The sequence below is a fragment of the Pseudorasbora parva genome, chromosome 1 (genome assembly GCF_024679245.1).
Source record: "Pseudorasbora parva isolate DD20220531a chromosome 1, ASM2467924v1, whole genome shotgun sequence".
Lineage (NCBI taxonomy): Eukaryota > Metazoa > Chordata > Actinopteri > Cypriniformes > Gobionidae > Pseudorasbora > Pseudorasbora parva.
Window position 1 is genome coordinate 61,716,704 of NC_090172.1, and position 24,745 is coordinate 61,741,448.

Sequence of the window (24,745 nt, forward strand, 5' to 3'; positions counted from 1 at the left end):
GGTCTTCACGGGTCCAAAAATTCGCACCCGAACCCGAAGAGACCCGCAATCTTCAACACAGATCCGACCCGGACCCGTCTATTATTTCAAAAACTGGACCCGGACCCGTGCAGATCCGAAAAATATATTACCCGGAACCGACATGGACCTGTCTATTATTTGATAGCTGGAACCGAACCCGCCGGGAAGACACAGACGCGACTGAACCCGATTGTCTCATATTACACAATATACTGCAGTTAACAAGTTAATGAACAAGCTGCGAAAAATAACTGTCTCAGTCAGCCTATCTAACGATACTCGTCGTCTCCCTTCCTTGTACCTTGATTGTGATGTATTACAATATTCCTCATTAATTGTTAATGTAGAAGATTTTTATTATTGAATTTAATGTAAAATAAGCTGTATACAAGACACTATTAGTTATTGGCTGTTTGCTGAGGTTGTGTTTGCCCTGTTTTAAGTTCTTGGGGACCTTGACAACGTGCTTGAAAATAACATGTAGAAGATGCATGATGGACAGAAAAAGAACTGGGAATGCTGTGACATATGAGCCAGGAAACCAACTGGAAAACTTGCTGAAGGTTGTGACCATTTTGGGAAAGCATCTGTGTATATATGCTAGGCAAACCAAAGAACTGGAGTTGTCTCCTGCAGGGGAAACTCGGCTTTGTTAATTTGAATAAAGTCTTTCTGAAATCAAATGATCTTTGGGAAATGGTTTTTGCAAGAAGAAAATTTCCAACATATTTGGCACCCCAGATGGGACTGGCTTCGGAGCTGATGACAAACCACTGCAAGCTTGATGACCTTGAATGATCAACACAAACACCAAGTGGCCACTATCTTGAGGTGAGCAAATTTTTGCTTTTTCTTAAGTTTGTGTTGATCACCAGGGCTCGCTTGGAAGTGGTAAGTCACTAAAAAAGCTTCTCCAAATTTAAAGAACTAAAAAAGGAATGAGGATCTTTGATTTCAGAATAATTGCATGATATTTGTGTACTTGTCAGAGGGTTGTGTAGGTTATCAGATATTTGTGTAAGGAATCAAGTGGGCCTTGAAGGATGATTCCTTTATTTTATTTTAACTGATAAGGATATCAGATATTTGTTTAAGGAATCAAGTGGGCCTTGAAGGATGATTCCTTTATTTTATTTGAACTGATAAGGATATCAGATATTTGTTTAAGGAATCAAGTGGGCCTTGAAGGATGATTCCTTTATTTTATTTTAACTGATAAGGATATCAGATATTTGTTTAAGGAATCAAGTGGGCCTTGAAGGATGATTCCTTTATTTTATTTGAACTGATAAGGTTATCAGATATTCAACCCAAGTGGGCCTTGACGGATGGGTTTTATTTTATTTTATTTTATTTCAACTAATAAGGTTAACTAATAACTAATCAGACAGTGGCACTTGTCAAGAGGACTTTGTATCGGTGTGGGGAAGTGCAGCAGTAATTTTAAGTGAATTCCACTGTGTTGAAGGAAGTCCAGAAGTGGGTCCTTTAAATTTATTTTTTATAAAGTAAAATTTGAACAGAAAGGATGGTTCTGAAAGAGACAGAACAGAATAGTGTATCTGTGTGGGATCCTGTGTCTTGTCTGACTGTGTCTGTGGGTAAAAATAGTGACCCCCTCCCTGGTCACTTGAGAACAGTGAATGAGAGAATGAGCCCTATAGGAACTTAAATGTGAGGTATTGAAAATAAATAAAGGAAATTAGAATATTGTTTCAAAGTATTAGTTCTGCAGAATACTGTAATATGATATATATAAAAAAATAATAATATATATATTTATTTGATAAATGTAATGATTTATTTTAATAGATGAATAAATAATAAGATTGCACGTGCTTAAAGTATTATATATTTTATATGAAGACGTCTAAAAATGTCTATCTCTTTATCCCTGGGGGACAGTATGAGAAAGTATTCCAATGCAGAGAATTATGCTTGTGTTAAAATAACTTGTGCATTGAGCTGAGTGAGAGCGAGATTGGGTGACCAAGTTTAAAGAAAAGTTTCAACATTTATAGATAATTTGCAACAATCATAGGACCTTAGAGAATGGGACTTGGTGGTTCAAATTAAACCAAAAAAGAATTCCTGTTGGTTGAGAGAAGTTTTATTTACCAGATTATTTTTATCCCAGCATGTGAATATAGAAGAATGAAAAGTATTTAGCTGTATCACACTTAGTATCAGTAGGATAGATTATTGTCTTTCTTTTCTGCATACTGCAACGAAGAACTTGCTTCACTAAAAATAGAATGAAGGAACTGCTGTTGTCAACCAGTGACATTTGATAACTAGGGAAGAAAATGGTTAGAGAATGGAATTTAGAAAAAGAGCTGATTGCTCAGATACAACTGGATTTAGAAGATATAAAAGTTCAATCTGATTCATGCAGATCTCTGAGTGTTCAAATTTCAGATGACTTCAATGACAGTGCCTTGACCACTGAAGCAACAAGTGGGGAAAGGTGAAGACACGGCTGCAGAGAGAAGAAGAGAGAATGGGTGATGGGCTTTTTTCAGCTCCCCTCCTGAAAGGAGAAGATGACACTTTCCAAAACGTCAGCATGGAAAAAGACTGATTTAATGCAGGGAAAGGTGAAACTTTCACTTGAGGCTTTCCCGAGAACAGAGACAATATCCTGACATGCAAAACTTTGACAAGATTAGTCAAAAGCTAAAATGGAGAAGAGGCTGAGAAACGACAGAGCCTAAGTTCCACTCGGCAACACCAGGACTTCGCAACAGGCCTTTGAGTGACATCAGGCTGACAACACATGCAGAGCAACAGCCGAGGAGCTTCAAAAGACTGATGATCTATACAGAAGGACTGACATTGACTCCCTGACGGGCGGCACAGGTGCGGCATCTACAATGATCACTCTAGAGTCTGCTTCAAATTTGTTAGTTATGATATTCACTTGATTCATCTTGATAATTCACTGGTCTCATAGCAGTTCTTTGTATTCTCTGCTAAACTAACCTTCTCTGCTTTTTCAGTATAGGCACCAGTCCAGCCCTATGTCTGATGAAAAAAAAGAGAAAAGAAAAACACAGTGCATTGACAGACAATAGTGGGTGTTCAACTCACCTAATAGTTACAACTGAGGCTGGATTTGGTATAGTAAGGGCTAGAATGTTAAACATCTAGGGCTAAAAGCATAAAACTTTTATTCATTGGTTAAGAAAATATAGACACGAGATGTCTCACAGAAAAATATGGTAGGTAAACTGAATGTTGGTCACTCCATCTTGTTTAATAAATTTAACTTTAACTAGAGCTGGATTAAATAATAATAACTCCAACGTCAAAAACATGAAGTCAGAATGCTGTCATCAGTGGGATAACGAGATAAAAATATTATTGGCCAAGGATCCGTGATAATGAAGAGATCTCCAATATCATTCTTAAAGAAGCTCATGAGCAACAACAAATAATTACAGAAAATTACAAACTTAAAATGAGACGAACAAATTATTAAATGCACTTGGAAAAAATTACAATCGGCTGTCTCAACTGCATCATAACTAGGTCTACGATCTATTAGACTTTGTGAGAAAAAGAAAGGTTCATGTACAGGGAATGCTACAGTGCCATGTTCAGACCTTGTGGCATTCCTGATGTTCCTCAATTAGAACAAAACCTGTTGAAGCAGAAACAAAAATACATGATGGGGGTGTGAGTGATGGCCGTGGAGTGTGAGTGGGTGATTGACAGAGATTGTCTGAAGAGACACTACGGCAAAAATATATTTTGCCAAAACAGCTGTATTTAAATTTAGTATGTGGGCCCACAGGGCAAAATATGCCCAATAAAACAATGACCATGGATGAATTTGGTTAAGCTTCCTGGTCAATACTTTTGTGGTAAAAAGGAGGGAACAATATTGCCACATTTGCGCAGCGCATAACATATCTACATTTCTTTTCAGCATATCGCGATGGAGCTGACGGAGCGGATTCAAATGTGTAATATCATGTAACTGTTAACTTGAGCAAAGTGGGTTGAGTGCTTTCCATATGCATCAGAAATTATGAAAGAATAATGAGACTCAAAACAATGAGATAACTGAGTTGAATTGGCTAATTGTAAAGAATAAATTTGAAACTCTTTGGGGAAAAATGGTATAAGACAAAAATGATTATGAATAAGGGGTTTAAGCCCTGCTAGTGATGTAAGTTGAGAGCCCTAAAAGGGGACAGGACAGCGCTCAGCCTCACAAAAGCTTTTCACAGGAACAGTGGGACAGACGAGCAGATGATTATTATATGTTGTTGTCACTAACAAGAAAAGGTTTAGTCTCAATTATAGGTGACAGGAGCTCAATTCAAGGAAGGATTCCAGTATGATCCAACAAAAAGAACCAGTGAATGCGCATTGTGATCTCATAAGAAAAGTGTGCATTGATCACCAGAGGACACTTGAGTCCATGCTTCTCATCTTAAAATACATCAACCAGCTTCAGCATTCCCACATACCATGAAGTAGGGGACACAAGAGCGTACTAGTGACGTCTCTCCCTTACCAACGAGGGAAAGCCCATTGCAACGGCTCGCAAAGAGTCACCCTGGTGAAGAGTTGCTCACAGAATGACCATCATCTCAACAAATGGAAAAAAGGGGATAGGCTTGACCAGAGATGCACAATGAAGGTTGCAGAGTGTTGAAAGCTCATAAGGAGCTGTGCAAGGCAGAAGAATCAACCCAGAATTTCAAATGTTATGCTTTAGATCACAACAGACGTATTAACAATTTTAAAACCCCAGTAAAAGAAGAACTGATTAAAAAAAACCAGAGATAAAACTGCAAAACTGTAGAGGTGCAGATAATGAAAAATAAGACGGGGAAAAAAAAGGTTGTAATGCAAAAATACTTGTAAGAGCCCCATAACTTCAAAGAATAAGAAAAAATAAACAAATATTATTACTACTAATAATAATAGTAATACAGAAGAAGAAAAACGTAAAATGCAAACTATATCACTACCGTTGATAAAAGATTGAAGTTTAGACAATAGTAGTAGCAGATATCTTTGGACTTGTGGTAAAGAATGACTTCTAGCCTCTTTGCCACTAAGAAATGAGCGCTAGAGTACGGCTAATTAAAGCATTATCAATGAGAATTAGAACAACTTATAAAGGCTTACAAAGGTAGAACTAAAAGAGCTTATGAACAAGATCCTAATATAAAATAGATTACTAAATTTCAGTCTAAAGTTAAAACAAAGTTTGAATTAGGACTATAGGTATTACCACGAATTTCAATTTAAATTCAAAAGCTTGATAGCTTGATTTAGTAAGACACTATGATACAACTAATTTGAATATTTATCAAGTAGTGCTTACAGAACCACAACCAAATTTAATAAAAAGTAGGCCATTAGAAGGCAACAAAAGAGGGCCAAAAAAGATATTTGCCATTCAGATAAAGGACAAATTGTTGCAACAACCCTTTGAAACATTCTTCGATGTGCATAGTTTATGACATCTAAGAATGTTGAGGGGGGAATAAGATATTAGATGATAAGGAAAGATTAAGGGATATTTAAAAGATAAGGAAAGATTAATGGATATTTATAAGCAATGTAAGAAAATTTTCAGTCTGAACTGTGAACATTTGTGATAATATATCGAACAAAAGCACTAAAAGCGATAAGTAATTGATTAATGAACAAACACTTAAATTACACACAAGGGAGTTTTATAATTATGAAATAAAACATGAGCAGCTTGAACTGAGCCACTAAAGCAATCAGTCAGACTGCATTAAACTTAAGTTAAAATTATATTTATTGTTAGTTTTTGTAATAAACAGACAAGAATTTAAACAATCTAACAAAGAACTAAGTGTATTGTGATAACAGATGCACGACAATATTCTGGTCGTTCATCATCTAAAAATGATTTTGACTAAAAGATTGATTCTTCAGACTAAGGAATTAATAATACTTTATAAAAATAGGAATTGATCAAAAAATAAGAAAGATAGTTTACCTTGGTTTAACCAACAATTATATGGATCAAGCAAAATAAAAACAGAAAATGGCTAATTTATATTTACTATAGTCAGGAGATTTAGAGATGATGCTTTACCTGTGCTATATAAGAACAATTACATGAAACAAATAGAATGACACGGCAAAATAGGCAAGCCCTTAGTTGATTATTGGTTATTGGCAGACAAAGTTATGAATAAATTAAACAAGAGGCGTAAGAGCAGAAGTTAAAGAAAACTGGTTTAATTCTAGTGATTTGCTAAATAAGGGATGTCTTTAAAAGTTGCAATATTAAGATTGTTCTGTATCAACATGGTTATTGTTCTGCTGTGAAATTTTCATGTTAATATCACTAATTGTCAAAGCCATGGTTAAGCACATGGAAATGCTAAGAAGTTAAGATAATGAGACAACAATTAAGAGGGCAAACAAAGTATGTTAAGATTAATCTGATAAATCAAATTGAAATGTACAAACATCTGATGGAGATTTAAGTATATCTAATGAGGACAAAGAAGACGAATATGAGAACAATGTCTGGGTTAAGGATGTCTACATTCCAAAAATAACTTGTATTAGTATTATGCATTGATATACTCTATATAATTGTGAAGGCTGAGCCAATTGTATGTTCATGCTTACAACAATGGTCTAGTTTTAAAGGGAGCAAAAGAATCTTTTACTCTTTTCGGAAAAAGAAAAAGAATAAAAAGGAAAAAATACACCTAAGAAAGAAAGAAAAATGTCTGAAAAGAGATGTTTGGTTCTGATGCTCATCCAGAGTGTGGTTGCATAATCTGGTCTTTGGCAATGAAGAGTGAGTGACTTAATTTAAGTCATAAGGTAGCATAACTAAGGAAGCTAGATTTTGAAGCTACACGTCTGGAAGAAAGATACAAAATTGGGGCTTAGGTAAGCCCCAGAGGGGGGAATGTAGAAGATTTTTATTATTGAATTTAATGTAAAATAAGCTGTATACAAGACACTATTAGTTATTGGCTGTTTGCTGAGGTTGTGTTTGCCCTGTTTTAAGTTCTTGGGGACCTTGACAACGTGCTTGAAAATAACATGTAGAAGATGCATGATGGACAGAAAAAGAACTGGGAATGCTGTGACATATGAGCCAGGAAACCAACTGGAAAACTTGCTGAAGGTTGTGACCATTTTGGGAAAGCATCTGTGTATATATGCTAGGCAAACCAAAGAACTGGAGTTGTCTCCTGCAGGGGAAACTCGGCTTTGTTAATTTGAATAAAGTCTTTCTGAAATCAAATGATCTTTGGGAAATGGTTTTTGCAAGAAGAAAATTTCCAACATTCCCAGCATGCTTAATTCACTCATTTCAGCTGTGCCAAAAGTCAATTTTATTTCACAGTGACGGATTTATGAGTTAATCTGCATAATAAATTTTGACTGTTTGCCCTTTTGAACTAATAACTATTGCTCGTTTAGTGCCATGGCCGCTTACGTTAGCATTATTTATTTGCCATAATCTCTCTGAGTCTGACTAGCAGAACTTTAAGATTAAACAAGACGGTTCATTCATATTATTTTTAAAGTCATTACAGTCACTGCGGAAGCTCGGGTTGCCATAGAAACATGACACCGCTTGAGACTGCACTCGCAGCTGGAGCAACCTGAAATATGAGCCTTTTTTTTACACAATTTGAGCATCACAGAAAACATTTATGTGACAGTTCACCTGAGGTCTTGTTGCTGATTTGAAATATATTCTTGAGTACATTATTACCGCGCGCATGCATTAAATCTGCCCGCTTTTTAACCGGCAGAGAGAGAGAGAGAGAGAGAGAGAGAGAGAGAGAGAGAGAGAGAGAGAGAGAGAGAGAGAGAGAGAGAGAGAGAGAGAGAGAGAGAGAGAGAGAGGAGAAGAGAGAGAGAGAGAGAGAGAGAGAGAGAGAGAGAGAGAGAGAGAGAGAGAGAGAGAGAGAGAGAGAGAGAGAGAGAGAGAGAGAGAGAGAGAGAGAGAGAGAGAGAGAGAGAGAGAGAGAGAGAGAGAGAGAGAGAGAGAGAGAGAGAGAGAGAGCGAGAGAGAGAGAGAGCGAGAGCTTGTGTTTTTGTTGTTGTTGTATATTTCTAAACCTCATATTTCTTATCCTAATTTAGCAATTTGTAAGTTACACAAAACACACAAGCCGCGCTGACTCTCACGGCCAGGTGTTCTCCGAGTCCGATTGACGTATTACATAGGCTACAACATTAACAGACCCGGGACCCCGAAGTAATAGATTAGGACCCGACCCGGACCGGGCTGACCATTTAAAAAATAGACCCGAACCCGTACGGGTCTCGGGTCGGATCCCGGGTCCACGGGTCTCGGGTGCCCCGTGAAGACCTCTAGTTCGAATCCGCCTTTTGCCGAACTCGCTCTACTCCCTTTTCCCATCACATATCAGCTCGAAAAGGTGTTTATTTTCAATAAAAATTGAGAAAATATTAGAAAAATGGAAATAAAGTGTCTAACGTGTTCAATAATAAGTGTTTCTCAGTTAGGGGTAGGTGAACAGACATGTGCTGAATTAGAGACGATAAAAGGGAGTGGGTCCAATATCATTGGTCGTAAAAAGTGGGCGGGTCTCATCACAGTGGTTCCGACGCCCATGATTAAATTTAATATTTACTAACAACAACTATTATTAATAATTGAGAATCAATAATTATTGATAAGAACTGGCCAGAAAATCATCATATCAAAATGATAGACTGGAGTAATGATGATAAATTCAGCTTCGATCACAGGAATAACTTCCATTTTAATATGTATTACAATAAAAAAAAATAATATAAAAACACAAACAAAGGATTAAAGCTTCACTGACCCCGCTCCACTCGGCCTCGTCCCCGTCACAGTCTCCTCGGGTCCCTCCGGGGCCGTTTGCACCGTCCCGGCTCTGACGTCGGTCTCCTCCACCACAGCCTCCGTCCTTCAGCAGCTCCACCACTTTACTCTGATTGATCGCGTCGAAGCCCTGCCAGCGAGGGACTTTATTAGCTTTTGCACTGGTGTGATATTTCTAGGGTTGTCAGCAGGGTTGCCATAGTTCACTGAAACTTAATATTTTTGAGGCATGAAATAAAAAATGTAACTAAAATAACAGCTCCAGAATTAGCAACAGAGCTAAATTTCATCTGCAGTCCCTGGGCGGGAGAAAAATGACACGGCTAAAAACATTCATCGACATAATCAGGCCATGCATGAAGGTGTGTGTATTCACCTAATGTAATCAGTTGCAGCCGCTGCGCATAAGTTACAACTTAGCCTAGCTTTGACGTAAATGGGCACTAAGTTACAACTTCTGCACTACTAAATATTTAAGGAAGTTGATCAGGATTAAAGGTTGGAATAATAGCAGACAGACTAAGCTCTTGTTTTACATGACAGACTTCAATTCTTTACACATATACGCATGATAATGCTGACATTTACACTTACTTATAGTTTAAGAGAGAAAACATTACGTGAATAGATTACTTTGTTAGCGGCTCTTTAACATGAACCCGTGCTAAACAGCATCTGTCCCATCGCTCATGTCATGATGTCAAATAAAATCATTATAAAGTCATTATCAATAAATGTAATTTCTTATGTTTTTTTTGTTTCAGTATTTATTTATTGATTCTTATTAATATCGCTTCACAAACTGAATGCTTCTGAATGTTATTTCTATATAAGATCACTTAAAGGTGCACTATGCAACTTTCCGTCCACTGGAGGGCGCCTATTCTAAACAAAGGCGTAGTTTGATGACGGCAAGTGTGAGCGCAGCATCTTGGGACATGTGGTCTTCACCTCACAGCCGGTGGGAAATAGGACTCGGGCAGAAATCATGTTGATGGATGCGGTTATTAACGTTACTGTAGTGAAGCAGAGCAGGAGCGAGTGTTGAGGAGCTGAAACCGGCCGCTGGAGCGATTGTTACACACACACACACACACACGGCTCGCGAGCAGCGGGACTTTTATTATGACGGGACGGGACACAGTCGCCGGGCGCGCGCACTTCCGCTTTTTTCTGGTTATGATTATGAGGTAAAGCAGCTCTGTTTATCATATTAGACACATTTAAGTGTGTTTAAACTGATGTTCTGACGTTACTCCGTGCGTTCGCTCGGCGCTGCTGTGACATGTTCACACTGCTAAGAGTAAAGCGCTTCTGCAGAATAAAACCGAGCGTAACGCAGATATGAGGCGATTGACAGGCGACTCGCTCAAACGCTATGCTGACACGTCCCGCTCCTGAGTTAAAATAGCAATTTTCTCACAATTTACAAATAGTTGGAAACATTTGGGATATTGTAAGAACTCAACTGAACAAAATATATAACACTGGCCTAGTGGTTTTTGGATATTTTACAGCAAAAATACTACATAGTGCACCTTTAAGTTATTCATAATTAATTATCATATTTAATGGAAATGTGTTTTTACCGTTGGTTAGCCTACATGAGGAAAAAAAAGTTATAATAATGAAGGATGAACTGAAATTCAGAGCATTTCAACACAACTTCTGCTCACGTATTTGAAGGCTGCTATTGGCTCATTGAGGGTAAACGTCATATAATGCGACTTAGCATTACTTAACGGAGAGCTTGTGACCTTCTAGCTACGTTCTGCTTTGAGAGCAAATGGCGCAGCCGAAAAAAAGTACAGAGGTAGGGCATTTTCACACCTGAAAGTCCGCACCAAGGTCCGAACCAAAGTTCATGTTTTGATACATTGTATCTCATAAACTTCTTGTATGAGTCTTCTTCACAGGAAGCTAATGTCATAAGTGAAGCATCAGGTAGGAAATCCACGTACGTGTGTGTGTGTGTGTGTGTACCTGTTTGCGGTTCTTGGTGGCACACTCCTCCAGCGTCTCGGCAGCCTCCAGTTTGCCCTGCCTGCGGTAGAGCGCGCCCAAACTCTTCAGCGTGGTGTTCACAGTGGGGCTGTATGAGACACATCCAGACACATTCAACAGAAGACATGCCGGCTACGTTTACACGCACCCTCATAATGCCATTATAATTAGATTTAGGAAATATTGTGATTAAACTTCTCCTCGTGTAATAAACACAATGCTTTGATCAAGTTGATGCGATTAAGCTCATAATCGTAGCGTTCATCACATTTTAATCACATTAAACCGCCGTCTAAACACTTTCGAAAACATTTAGGTGTTCTACCAAAAAGATGACTGAGGTCGGATACCAAAGAACCGGCGAACAAATCTGAGTGCACTGGATGAGCTTGGCCAGTAACGTAACATATATTGCCAAAAGTATTGGACACCGCTCTAAATCACTGCATTCAGGTGTTCAATCCCTTCATGGCCTCAGGTGTATAAATCAAGCTCTAGGCCTGCAGACGCTTCTACACACATTAGTGTAAGAATGGGTCGCTCTCAGGAGCTCAGTGAACTCAAGCGTGGTGCCGTGATAAGCTGTGCAATAAGTCCATTCAGGAAATTTCCTCACTACTAAATATTCCACACTCAACTGTTAGTGGGATTAAAACAAAGTGGAAGCGATTGGGAAAAACAGCAACTCAGCCATGAAGTGTTAGATCCCAGAGCGGGGTTAGCGCATGCTGAGGGTCACAGTGCGCAGAAGTCACCAACATTTTCTGAAGAATCAACAGCTCCAGACCTCCAAACTTTATGTGGTCTTCAGATTAGCTCAAGATCAGCGTGTAGAGAGCTTCATGGAATGGGTTTTCATGGCCGAGCAGCTCATCCAAGCCTTACATCACCAAGAGCAATGCAAAGCGTGGGATGCAGTGGAGTAAAGCAACCGCCACTGGACTCTAGAGCAGTGAGACGTGTTCTCTGAGTGACCAATCACGCTTCTCTGCCTGGCAATCCGATGGACTGAATCTGAGTTTGGCAGTTGCCAGGAGAGAAACGGTTCTTGCCTGACTGCATTGTGCCAAGTGTAGAGTTTGGTGGAGGGGGGGTTATGGTATAGGGTTGGCCCCTTAGTTCCGGTGAAAGGAACTCTTAATGCTTCAGCATACCAAGACATTTTGGAAAATTTCATGCTCCTAACTTTGTGGGAACAGTTTGGTGACGGCCCCTTCCTGCTCCAGCATGACTGCGCTCCAGTGCTCAAAGTGTCGGTCCATAAAGACATGGATGAGTGAGTTTGGTGTGGAGGAACTTGACTGGCCTGTGTTTCTCCTCATTATTTGTGCTGTGAACTGGGGTGTGTGACTAATAGCGGTAATAAATAACCACAGGTCTTACAGAAAAAACAACTCTTGAGTATTGGCATGGTAATGGATATGAATGATAAGGCTGATGTGTTTGGTCCTGGTGGAATAGATCTGCTACTCTGCTGTTGTTCATCTTTCTTAAGTCCTTACTCTGATGATTGGAAATAAATGCAGCCATTGATTCCTCCACAGTTTAATACCCAAGATGATTTCCGGGCACCTGAACACTCACCTGTCCACTTTGCAGGCTTTGTACCAGCTGCCATACTCTCCGTAAGGGCCCGAGTCCTTCCTCTTCCCCTGAAATGACCATCACACACACACACACTGATTTTACATGGTTTGCAGGGTTATTTTCATCTCTACAACATCCTGAAACTAAATCATCTTAAATAAAATGAATTAAGAGCAAAAATATGCTAAATGTATATATGACAACCAGGCTAAATTGCTGTTTACGTATATATATATTTTTTTTAATTAGGTAGATTTTGCTTATTGCTTGTTTAATATTGTACAAAAGCAATGCTATATTGCTTAAAGATATTTTTAATATAGCAAAGCTTAAAGTAAGAAAAACGTTTTTTAAACATTATAAATGTCTTTACTGTCACTTATGATCATTTTAATGAATTCTTGCTCAATCAAAGTCTTACATTTCCTTTAAAAATGTTTTATTGAACCCAAACTAAATTTGTATAAATGTTAATTTGAATAAATGTATACAATATGTAAAGGAAGCCTGTAATACCTTGCTCTCCTCTCGCTCCTCTGCATGCATCCAGATGGGCTTGTTATCATCTAAAGGGAAAAAGTAATTATTATAAGCAATATAGCAAAAAGAGGCTTTTTTGTGATTTATTCACTATTATCAAATGCTTTTGTATGTTTCTAGCATTTTATTATCCATTGACATCAAATATTGAGTGGCTAGTCTCCTTTTATTTCCAATAATTAGCTTGTTGAAGCTTTTAGGAACAGCAAGTGGATGTTTGATGATAATCCTGGAAGCGTCTGATTGGCTTAAAGAGCTGCGATGTCACAACAGATGACCACAGTCAACAAGATTAGACAAAACCTCTGAAAGATCATCAAACACCTCACTGAGATTCGCTCAGCATTTCATCCTGACCAAAACTGTTAATGAAGATGCAAAATAACCCCAAACCATTCATAGAAAAACATCATAAATAAGAATATATGACTGATTTCCCTGCATGCATAATTAAAGCAATATTTCAAACATCTTCCTGAAATGTGTTTCTTGAGAAGTACGTACTGTTGACGGATCCAAACTCTTTCTCGTGCGCGCGGGTCAGAATCTCTTTGTAAAGCGTCTCTGCGTCTTTGAATTTGCCCTGTTTCAGATAACACGTCGCCTGTGGAGGAAACAACATCACGATCGATGAGCTTCAGGCAGAATAACACCCTCGGGGTTTCAGACGCGTCGCATCAAAATACACAGAGACGGCATGTTCTCTGTCGACTGCGTCTGCAGTTTCTCAGACTAAAGATGATAATGATCTTCATTGACCTTGAATGTGTACTTTCTACAATAGGAGCACGATATATTAGCAGTAGAAACAGGAAGTACAGATTTATTCTGTTGGTTCTCAACATAAAAACAGCCTTTAACGGAAGTGCCTTGAAACACACAGGATTATTCAATGGGTGCTCCCCAGTTCTTATTTGTGCATCCTCGTTTCCTTTCCTAGCTTCCTTTCCTCGCTCCTTAGCTCCGGCCCTTCAGGATGCGAGGGAAAGACGCAAGGACGGAGGAATTGAATCAAGTGAAATGATATATCCTCGCTCCCTTTAGCGTCACTTTAAAGCGGCGTCAGTTAATGATGACCCCGCTGGATTTAGTCGTGATTCTTGAACATTAGAGATAACTACTTATATTGTAAGCTTCAGCCTCCACAAAATACCACATTTGTCCATATTTTAATTAATATTACCAGTTATTATTAACAACAAATTCCAGTTATTAACTGCTTTTTATTCATTGTATAGTATTAGTTTCTATTTGTTTCATTCATTTTCGTGTGCTTTGATATAATTCTGCAACTTATCAGGTGTTGTTATTTGACAAACATTTGTGTCCTGTACGTGTAAACATAATAATACTAATGAATAAACTGTGGCACGATGTAAAGAGGGAAAATAATTAATGCTTGGGTCACGTTTAGTCGATAAAACACTTCCGCAAAGGATCCGCCTGTGTATCCTCACTCATGACTCCTCAGGAAGCTCCTCGCTCCTCCATCCTCTCCTCCTCGCGGTGCAGTTAGAGAATTGAGATCTCCTTAAAGATGGCTGAGCTCCATCGGTTTCCAGATCATAGGATGGAGGACGGAGGAGCGAGGAAACGAGGAGGGATATTGAGAAGCACCCAATGTGTTGATGTAATTCCCATTGAAACTGAAGGCAGGGCGGGACTTATCAACAGCTCCTCTTCTTAAAACAGCCAATAGCGTTTCGTTTAAATCGGAGCTTGTTAAAGCTGCAGTTTCCTCCTCATTTTAAACCGTTTCTCCTCCAGATCGACAACATACCACTATAAAATATCATTTTGTGCAGTCTGATACGCTTTCTGGTCTGCGCCGACTCAATCACATGATCCGCTCTGTGCTATCCTGTATCGGAGCTGTGGTGTCTAATCCGTCTGAATCGTCCCCTATCCCCTATATAGTGCAGTGTCTGAATCGTCCCCTATCCCCTATATAGTGCAGTGTCTGAATCATCCCCTATCCCCTATATAGTGCAGTGTCTGAATCGTCCCCTATCCCCTATATAGTGCAGTGTCTGAACCGTCCCCTATCCCCTATATAGTGCAGTGTCTGAATCATTCCCTATCCCCTATATAGTGCAGTGTCTGAATCATTCCCTATCCCCTATATAGTGCAGTGTCTGAATCGTTCCCTATCCCCTATATAGTGCAGTGTCTGAATCGTCCCCTATCCCCTATATAGTGCAGTGTCTGAATCATTCCCTATCCCCTATATAGTGCAGTGTCTGAACCGTCCCCTATCCCCTATATAGTGCAGTGTCTGAATCGTCCCCTATCCCCTATATAGTGCAGTGTCTGAATCGTCCCCTATCCCCTATATAGTGCAGTGTCTGAATCGTCCCCTATCCCCTATATAGTGCAGTGTCTGAATCGTTCCCTATCCCCTATATAGTGCAGTGTCTGAATCGTTCCCTATCCCCTATATAGTGCCGTGCCTGAATCGTCTCCTATCCCCTATATAGTGCAGTGTCTGAATCGTCCCCTATCCCCTATATAGTGCAGTGTCTGAATCGTTCCCTATCCCCTATATAGTGCAGTGTCTGAATCGTTCCCTATCCCCTACATAGTGCGGTGCCTGAATCGTCCCCTATCCCCTATATAGTGCGGTGTCTGAATCGTCCCCTATCCCCTATATAGTGCAGTGTCTGAATCGTCCCCTATCCCCTATATAGTGCAGTGTCTGAATCGTCCCCTATCCCCTATATAGTGCAGTGTCTGAATCGTTCCCTATCCCCTATATAGTGCAGTGTCTGAATCGCTCCCTATCCCCTATATAGTGCAGTGTCTGAATCGTCCCCTATCCCCTATATAGCGCAGTCTAAATCTTCCCCTATCCCCTATATAGTGCAGTGTCTGAATCGTTCCCTATCCCCTATATAGTGCCGTGCCTGAATCGTCTCCTATCCCCTATATAGTGCAGTGTCTGAATCGTCCCCTATCCCCTATATAGTGCAGTGTCTGAATCGTTCCCTATCCCCTATATAGTGCAGTGTCTGAATCGTTCCCTATCCCCTATATAGTGCGGTGCCTGAATCGTCCCCTATCCCCTATATAGTGCGGTGTCTGAATCGTTCCCTATCCCCTATATAGTGCAGTGTCTGAATCGTCTCCTATCCCCTATATAGTGCAGTCTGAATCGTCTCCTATCCCCTATATAGTGCAGTGTCTGAATCGTCTCCTATCCCCTATATAGTGCAGTGTCTGAATCGTCTCCTATCCCCTATATAGTGCAGTGCCTGAATCGTCCCCTATCCCCTATATAGTGCAGTGTCAGAATCGTCTCCTATCCCCTATATAGTGCAGTGCCTGAATCGTCCCCTATCCCCTATATAGTGCAGTGCCTGAATCGTCCCCTATCCCCTGTATAGTGCAGTGTCAGAATCGTCCCCTATCCCCTATATAGTGCAGTGTCTGAATCGTCTCCTATCCCCTATATAGTGCAGTGTCTGAATCGTCTCCTATCCCCTATATAGTGCAGTGTCTGAATCGTTCCCTATCCCCTATATAGTGCAGTGTCTGAATCGTCCCCTATCCCCTATATAGTGCAGTGTCTGAATCGTCCCCTATCCCCTATATAGTGTACTGTCTGAATCGTCCCCTATCCCCTATATAGTGCAGTGTCTGAATCGTCCCCTATCCCCTATATAGTGCAGTGTCTGAATCATCCCCTATCCCCTATATAGTGCAGTGTCTGAATCGTCCCCTATCCCCTATATAGTGCAGTGCCTGAATCGTCCCCTATCCCCTATATAGTGCAGTGTCTGAATCGTCCCCTATCCCCTATATAGTGCAGTGTCTGAATCGTCCCCTATCCCCTATATAGTGCAGTGTCTGAATCGTCCCCTATCCCCTATATAGGGCAGTGTCTGAATCGTCCCCTATCCCCTATATAGTGCAGTGTCAGAATTGTCCCCTATCCCCTATATAGGGCAGTGTCTGAATCGTCCCCTATCCCCTATATAGTGCAGTGTCAGAATTGTCCCCTATCCCCTATATAGTGCAGTGTCTGAATCGTCCCCTATCCCCTATATAGTGCACTGTCTGAATCGTTCCCTATCCCCTATATAGTGCAGTGTCTGAATCGTTCCCTATCCCCTATATAGTGCAGTGTCTGAATCGTCCCCTATCCCCTATATAGGGCAGTGTCTGAATCGTCCCCTATCCCCTATATAGTGCAGTGTCAGAATTGTCCCCTATCCCCTATATAGCGCAGTGTCTGAATCGTCCCCTATCCCCTATATAGTGCAGTGTCAGAATTGTCCCCTATCCCCTATATAGTGCACTGTCTGAATCGTTCCCTATCCCCTATATAGTGCAGTGTCTGAATCGTTCCCTATCCCCTATATAGTGCAGTGTCTGAATCGTCCCCTATCCCCTATATAGGGCAGTGTCTGAATCGTCCCCTATCCCCTATATAGTGCAGTGTCAGAATTGTCCCCTATCCCCTATATAGTGCAGTGTCTGAATCGTCCCCTATCCCCTATATAGTGCAGTGCCTGAATCGTCCCCTATCCCCTATATAGTGCACTGTCTGAATCGTTCCCTATCCCCTATATAGTGCAGTGTCTGAATCGTTCCCTATCCCCTATATAGTGCAGTGTCTGAATCGTTCCCTATCCCCTATAGACGGTTTCAACGGTAACAACATAAACAAACGCTACTGCGCATGCGCGCTTTTGTGGCCCAAACTTAACTTCCGGTAGACATCAATAACACCAGAGGATGCGTTATCTTTCTTATGCGTTAGCATCTTTAATTTTGATTGTGCATCATTATCTTAATGTATAGATTTTTTTTTTTGTTTCAGCATGTTTATTATAAATAATCTCCCATTTATGTATTTAATATAGAGTGGGAAAACGCCCCACTTAAAGGGTAGGTCACCCAAAACTGAAAATCCTGTCATTCATTACTCACCGTCACGTTGATCCCAGAGTTTCCGCTAGAAAAAAATGGTGCCGGTCAAAGTGACCGGCAGAGGTTTCGTTTTCCGGACATTTTGATGATATGCCGGTCAAAAACTCCTGAAAGCAGTTTATGTAACTTAAAAAAAAATGACCATGTTTATTAGCCGAACTTTCAAATAGACGGAAAAAAAAACATGAACGTCCGATTAGCGTCAATCAACCAATTTTTTTAACTTAGGCGTAATTTGCGGGTGGGACATGTCCCTACCACTTTTTTAAAACATCTTGCTTCACGGATTAACCTAACTAATACAAACAATGCAGTTCAATGCAGCAAACGCGGCTCATGCAGTCTTCACACAGACGAGCGCTTTAATCTAACGCTTAACGCCGTTGCAGAGACTTTCTGTTTGTTCCGGTCAGATCGCGAAACAAAACGCACAAAAACTGTTCCTGCTCTTGATGTACAACCACTGATGGTATTCGGTTTTGATGAGAGAAAAAATAGACCACGAGGGCAGATTAGAAACGAGAACTTCTGACAAGTTTAACAGACTAGACCAGTGATTAAGCAAAGTGTGCAAATCTATTTGCCTTTATTCACGTGAAAAATCTTTAGATGCAATAATTAAACGCAATTAATAAATTTAATTATAAACTCAGTATGTCTCATTTAGTTGGTAACATTTAAATTGGCCACAGTGTGAAATGACAAAATCATATAATAGAATATAACAGTATACTGATAACTACAAGCAGGTAAGCACTACAAGATGTTTTTGAAATCATTAGAGAAAACGACAAAATTACTTATTCACAAAATTGAATGGTTGTTTACCGTGAGTTCTGAACACTGCACCATGTGCTTATTTAAATCTTTTCGTTTCTACACATATTAGGCTACATATTCCTCATGTCTGAGGCAACCCTGCCGAGTTTCAGTTTGAGACGCGCTTCAGTTCATGATGAAACCGATGGCTTCCGCGACCTAGTCTACTTATTTATTTCTTATTAATTAAATACATGCAATTAACCGAAGAACCCTTTATTAAAATTAAGAGACAATTTGTACAAAACGAAAGAAAGGCTTTTTACAAAACAAAACTTAATATTAAACTAAATATAACCACCAAAATCATTTCTGACCCACTCGCATCTTTGCACTTATAGCCTATCATAATCAGATGAAATCTAAAAATAATATTATAATATTTAAACATAAATATGAAGAAAAAAAAACATTGTTTAATGGCTACAACAAGTATAGTAAGCTACAGATTTATGTCATGTCTGAGCTGGATTTGAACGAACATCATTTTACCGGTGGGTTCACAGTAGCCTATATAAATGCATGCGCACTCTTTGTTTCATAATATAAGATTAATGTTGGGAAACTAGTGTCATGTGCTCTCTGCTTGATTTTTAATATTTATATCATGTTAACCAAGAATAGTACGTCAAAATGTATTTCTACTGAGTAGTGCGCCATACAAACAGACACAGACCGGAAGGTAACTTCGGGCCAGGCGCGTAACCGTAGCAACGCGCGTGCGTTCGATGAAACCGTCTATATAGTGCACTCACCATGTAGAAAACAGTAAATGTGTGAACACTTGACCGAGTTTAACTGCAGCTGTTTATAATGTAGGGGGCTATGACTGTTTTTAACGCTCATATCTTCAAAATGTGAATTTTGTCATTGTTTTTGGAGTAATACTAGCTTATAGTCAACAGTAAGACTAACATTTATACGAAAAGCCAACAATCTCATCGCAGAGGTTGAGATTAATTTCTGTGAATCAGTCCATTTTAATCATCATAACAAAAAGATCATAAATCTATAAATATCATGACACATTGAACATCATAAAAAAATAAAAAGAGCATTTCAACAAAGAATGTTTGGCCATCTCTCCTCACCAGGTTGTTTTTGGTCTTGGCCACGTTGGGGTCGTCGGCGCCCAGTTTGTTCTCGTAGATCTCGAGCGCCCGGCGGTAATAATACTCCACTTCCTCATACTTGCCCTGATTCTGACACAACAGCGCCAGATTATTGAGCTGCTTCGCCACGTCAGGGTGGAATTTACCCAGAACCTGCAAACACACACACACACACACACACACACACACACACACACTAGGGCTGTGCAATATATCGAAATTATCAAAATATTGCAGATGTACCGGCTTTTCCGTTAGGCAATATAGGCGGTCGCCTAGGGCCCCGCCTTATCTTTGGGGGCCCCTCAATCCTAAAATCATTTTTTTTACTCCAATGGGGCCAATTTTTATGATCTTGCCTAGGGCCCCACAACCTCACGGGCCGGCACTGGATGTACATATCGCAACGGCACACAATATCTGAATGATTTTTAATAGGTTACTTCAACATTGTGTACGTTTTAGGTCGACACATATAGCAGAGACTGGGCACATTACTTATTTGACTTGCTTGACGTTAAAAAGAGTTATTAAATGCAATAACTTGTGAAAACCAACTCCTTACAATCTCGCACTGTCTTACACACACACCGAAACATTGATGTTAAAATGATCTTATCAGATTTATGTGTGACGAAACACTGCTGGCCACTTTCAGAAGCGACGCGGTCTTTTCCCACAGAGAATGTGAAACACATAAATGGTACCATTCTCGGTTTTTAAATATTTATTTAAAATATAATTTAAATAGATATTACACACTAATAGCAATATCGTATCACATCGAATATCGCATTATTTAACAAGGTATTGCATATCGCAGGGGTTTTCAAAATTTATGATGCCAAGGACCCCCATATTATGATGACCCTTTATGAGGGACCCCTTCATAAAATCCATCTCTATATTTTTCTTTATGAAAGAAAAGTCTAAGTAAGTGTCACGGTTCATGGATTCCCTGTCTCACTCTTGGGTGCGTGTTGAATGTAGGTGAGGGCGGAGCCTGGGATTGGCTCATCACGCACCTGTGGCTGATCACCTGCACCAGCTGCAACTCATCACCTTCACCCTATTTAGTCTCTCTGTTTCTCTCTTGTCTTTGTCAGAGCGTTGTTGGATGTTTCCCCTTGTGTCTCCGTGTTGGTTGTCGTTTCCCCCTTCCGTGAAACGCTGGATCCCTTCCCGGATTACCTGTACCGACCTCCCGAGTCACAGCTGCTCACAGCCTGCCCGTATCGCCAACAGAGCCTCTCTCACTGCTCTGTCTTATCCGGACTTCTTCACTGTTCTGAGTTTTGACTTCTGTGACACTATCCGTCAAATAAACTGAATTACTTGCTTTTGAATCCTGCCTCTGTGAATCCGTTACAGAACGCTCTGACCTACCATGGATTCAGCGAGTATCAACGCCCTACTGACCAGCAGCAACGAGAGACTGGACCAGCAGGAGGCGAACTTAACTGCCACAGGACAGGCAGTACACACCTTGGTGGCACGGGTGGCCGAGCTGACCCAACAGATGCAACAACTCGTCGGTCCCACTGTGCCCGACCCACTGCCGATTCCCCACACACCATCTGCATCGCGGCAACCGGAACCACGTCTGCCTACCCCCGAGAGTTATGCCGGTGAGAGCAATTATTGCAGAGCCTTCCTTACCAAGTGTTCCTTGTTTTTCGCTCTTCAACCGCAGACTTTCAACACGGAAAGATCCAAGGTGGCATTCGTCCTCACCCTGCTCTCCGGACGAGCCGCACTTTGGGGAACGGCGGTGTGGGAGAACCAACATCCTTGCTGCTCCTCGTTCCAGACGCTGGCGGCAGAGATGAGAAGGGTGTTTGACCGAGCGGTGACCGGAAGAGAAGCGGCACGTCAACTCGCAGAGCTCCGCCAAGGTAACCGCTCGGTCTCGGATTATTCCATCGAGTTCCGCACCCTGGCCGCCGAATGCAAGTGGAACGAGGAGGCACAGTGGGACATGTTCCTGCATGGGCTGGCTGACCGCATCCAGAAGGAGATATTCGCCATCGACCTTCCGGAGAAGATTGACGGTCTCATTGATCTTGCTTTGAGGGTGGACGCTCGTCTGAGTCGGCTGAGGTCCAGGATGGAGCCTCAGCATGGGAGTGTCGAATGCCCTCAGGCCAGCGCTACGGATGCGGTCAGCTACACCTTCGACCCGGAGCCCATGCAGGTGGGTCGAGCTCGGCTCTCCCGGGAGGAGAAGGCGAGACGGAGATCCCGTGGTCTTTGCCTGTACTGCGGCGGGAACGGACACCTGCTAGACTCCTGCCCGGTAAAAGACCACGCCCGGCGGTAAAAGGAAGGCTACTGTCGGGCGGGATCTCCGTGGAAAAGACCTCATCCTCCACTCTCCTCCCGGTGAGATTGCTGTGGGCAGCTCAGGATTATTCCAGCCTCGCCCTCCTCGACTCGGGAGCGGAAGGTAACTTCATTGACTCTGCCCTTGCTCACAAACTTAACATACCCACCATTGCACTCAAGAACACCATTTCTGTCAACGCACTCAACGGACAAGTTCTCCCTGACATTTCATTCACCACTGAACCACTTACACTGATCACTTCCGGCAACCACACAGAACGCATTTCATTTTTCATCCTGGACTCCCCTTTGGCTCCCGTTGTCCTCGGTCACCCTTGGCTGGAGTTACACAATCCAAGGGTTGACTGGGGACAAAACTCTGTGTCTGCGTGGAGTGATAAATGTTATGAGTCTTGTTTGGTGTCTGCTTGTTCGTCTGTTTCTCGTTCTGTTTTTCAGAGTGAGACGGTGAATCTGTCTAACGTGCCTCCGGAGTACCTCGACCTGAAGGAAGTGTTCAGTAAGTCCCGAGCTGCTTCTCTCCCTCCGCATCGTCCCTATGACTGTGCTATAGATTTACTCCCAGGTAAGTCTCCGCCTAAGGGCAAACTATACTCTCTTTCTATTCCAGAGAGGGAGGCCATGGAGAAATATATTTCTGATTCTCTAGCCTCCAAATTCATCCGCCCTTCCTCTTCTCCAGCGGGGGCGGGGTTCTTCTTCGTGGGGAAGAAGGATGGTTCTCTGCGACCTTGCATTGATTACCGAGGGCTGAATAACATCACGGTAAAGAATACCTATCCTTTGCCGTTGATGTCTTCAGCTTTCGAGAGGTTACAGGGAGCATCCGTCTTCACGAAGTTGGACTTACGTAACGCTTATCATTTGGTTCGCATCAGGGAGGGGGATGAATGGAAAACCGCATTTAACACCCCCAGGGGGCATTTTGAATACTTGGTCATGCCTTTCGGCCTTTCCAACTCCCCAGCGGTTTTCCAGGCACTCGTCAATGATGTGTTGAGAGACATGGTCGACCAATTCATATATGTCTACCTGGATGACATTTTGATTTTTTCTTCGTCTCTCCAGGAACATGTTCGACACGTCAGACGAGTGCTTCAGAGGTTGCTAGAGAATGGGCTTTTTGTCAAGGCGGAGAAATGCGCTTTTCATGCACAGTCTGTTCCTTTTTTAGGGTACATCGTGTCATCGGAGGGAATGCGCATGGATCCCGACAAGGTTAAGGCTGTGATGGATTGGCCAAGTCCAGATTCCCGTAAGGCCCTACAGAGGTTTCTGGGGTTCGCCAATTTCTATCGGCGTTTTATTCGCAATTTCAGCCAACTAGCCGCACCTCTGACTGCCTTGACCTCTCCCCGAATGACGTTCAGGTGGTCCGATACAGCCGAGGCTGTATTCGCCAAACTGAAAAGCCGCTTTGTTTCGGCTCCCATCTTAGTCGCCCCTGATCCCACACGTCAGTTCGTGGTAGAGGTCGACGCGTCAGAGGTGGGGGTAGGAGCGGTTCTTTCACAGCGCTCTCCCTCAGATGACAAGATGCACCCGTGCGCGTTTTTCTCCCATCGTCTTTCTCCTGCCGAACGCAATTATGACATTGGTAACAGAGAGTTGTTGGCCGTCAAGTTAGCGTTGGAGGAGTGGCGTCATTGGCTTGAAGGGTCGGGGGTACCTTTTATTGTATGGACGGATCATAAGAACCTTGAATATATTAGATCTGCTAAAAGACTCAACTCCAGGCAGGCTTGGTGGGCACTTTTTTTCGGACGTTTTGACTTTGTTCTCTCGTACCGCCCCGGGTCTAAAAACATCAAACCCGACTCTTTATCTCGTATTTTTGATGCTTCCGAACGCCCGGTTACTCCCGAGTGTATTTTGCCAGAGAAGATAGTTATCTCTACACTCACATGGGAGATCGAATCGAAGGTCAAAGTGGCCTTAGAAGGGGTAACGCCCCCGCCCGGCGGCCCACCGAGTTGTTTGTTCGTTCCGGAGGGGTTAAGATCCGAGGTCCTCAAATGGGGTCACTGCTCCAACATTGCCTGTCATCCAGGGGTAAACCGCACTGGCAGTTTAATAAAGCAACGATTTTGGTGGCCACTTATGGCTCGCGACATTCGCAGTTTCGTTTTGGCTTGCTCGGTCTGTGCGGTTGGTAAGACATCTAACCAACCTCCCCAGGGGTTACTTCAGCCGCTGTCTGTTCCTTCGAGACCCTGGTCCCACATCGCTCTAGATTTTGTTACCGCCCTCCCGCCCTCCCAGGGCAAGACGGTCGTTTTGACCGTCGTGGACCGATTCTCGAAGGCAGCACATTTCATTCCCTTGCCCAAATTACCCTCAGCCAAGGAGACAGCGGTATCTGTAGTAGACCACGTCTTTCGGTTACATGGCCTCCCGATGGACGTGGTCTCCGACAGAGGTTCCCAATTTGTGTCCAAATTTTGGCAGGAGTTTTGTAAATTACTAGGAGCCACGGTTAGTCTGTCTTCGGGTTATCACCCCCAAAGCAACGGTCAGACCGAGAGAGCCAATC

General features: G+C 41.8%; 1 protein-coding gene across 1 annotated transcript in view; it reads right to left on the minus strand.

Moving 5' to 3' along the window:
• klc2 (kinesin light chain 2) overlaps positions 1 to 24,745 on the minus strand; it is a 43,918-nt gene that overhangs the window by 8,857 nt on the left and 10,316 nt on the right. Inside the window, exons 6-11 of the mRNA XM_067447368.1 lie at positions 19,846 to 20,019; positions 13,508 to 13,607; positions 12,980 to 13,029; positions 12,461 to 12,528; positions 10,856 to 10,964; positions 8,853 to 9,002 (exon numbers count right to left, since the gene is read on the minus strand). Coding sequence (XP_067303469.1) covers positions 8,853 to 9,002; positions 10,856 to 10,964; positions 12,461 to 12,528; positions 12,980 to 13,029; positions 13,508 to 13,607; positions 19,846 to 20,019 — 651 coding nt within the window. The remainder of the gene's footprint in view (positions 1 to 8,852; positions 9,003 to 10,855; positions 10,965 to 12,460; positions 12,529 to 12,979; positions 13,030 to 13,507; positions 13,608 to 19,845; positions 20,020 to 24,745) is intronic.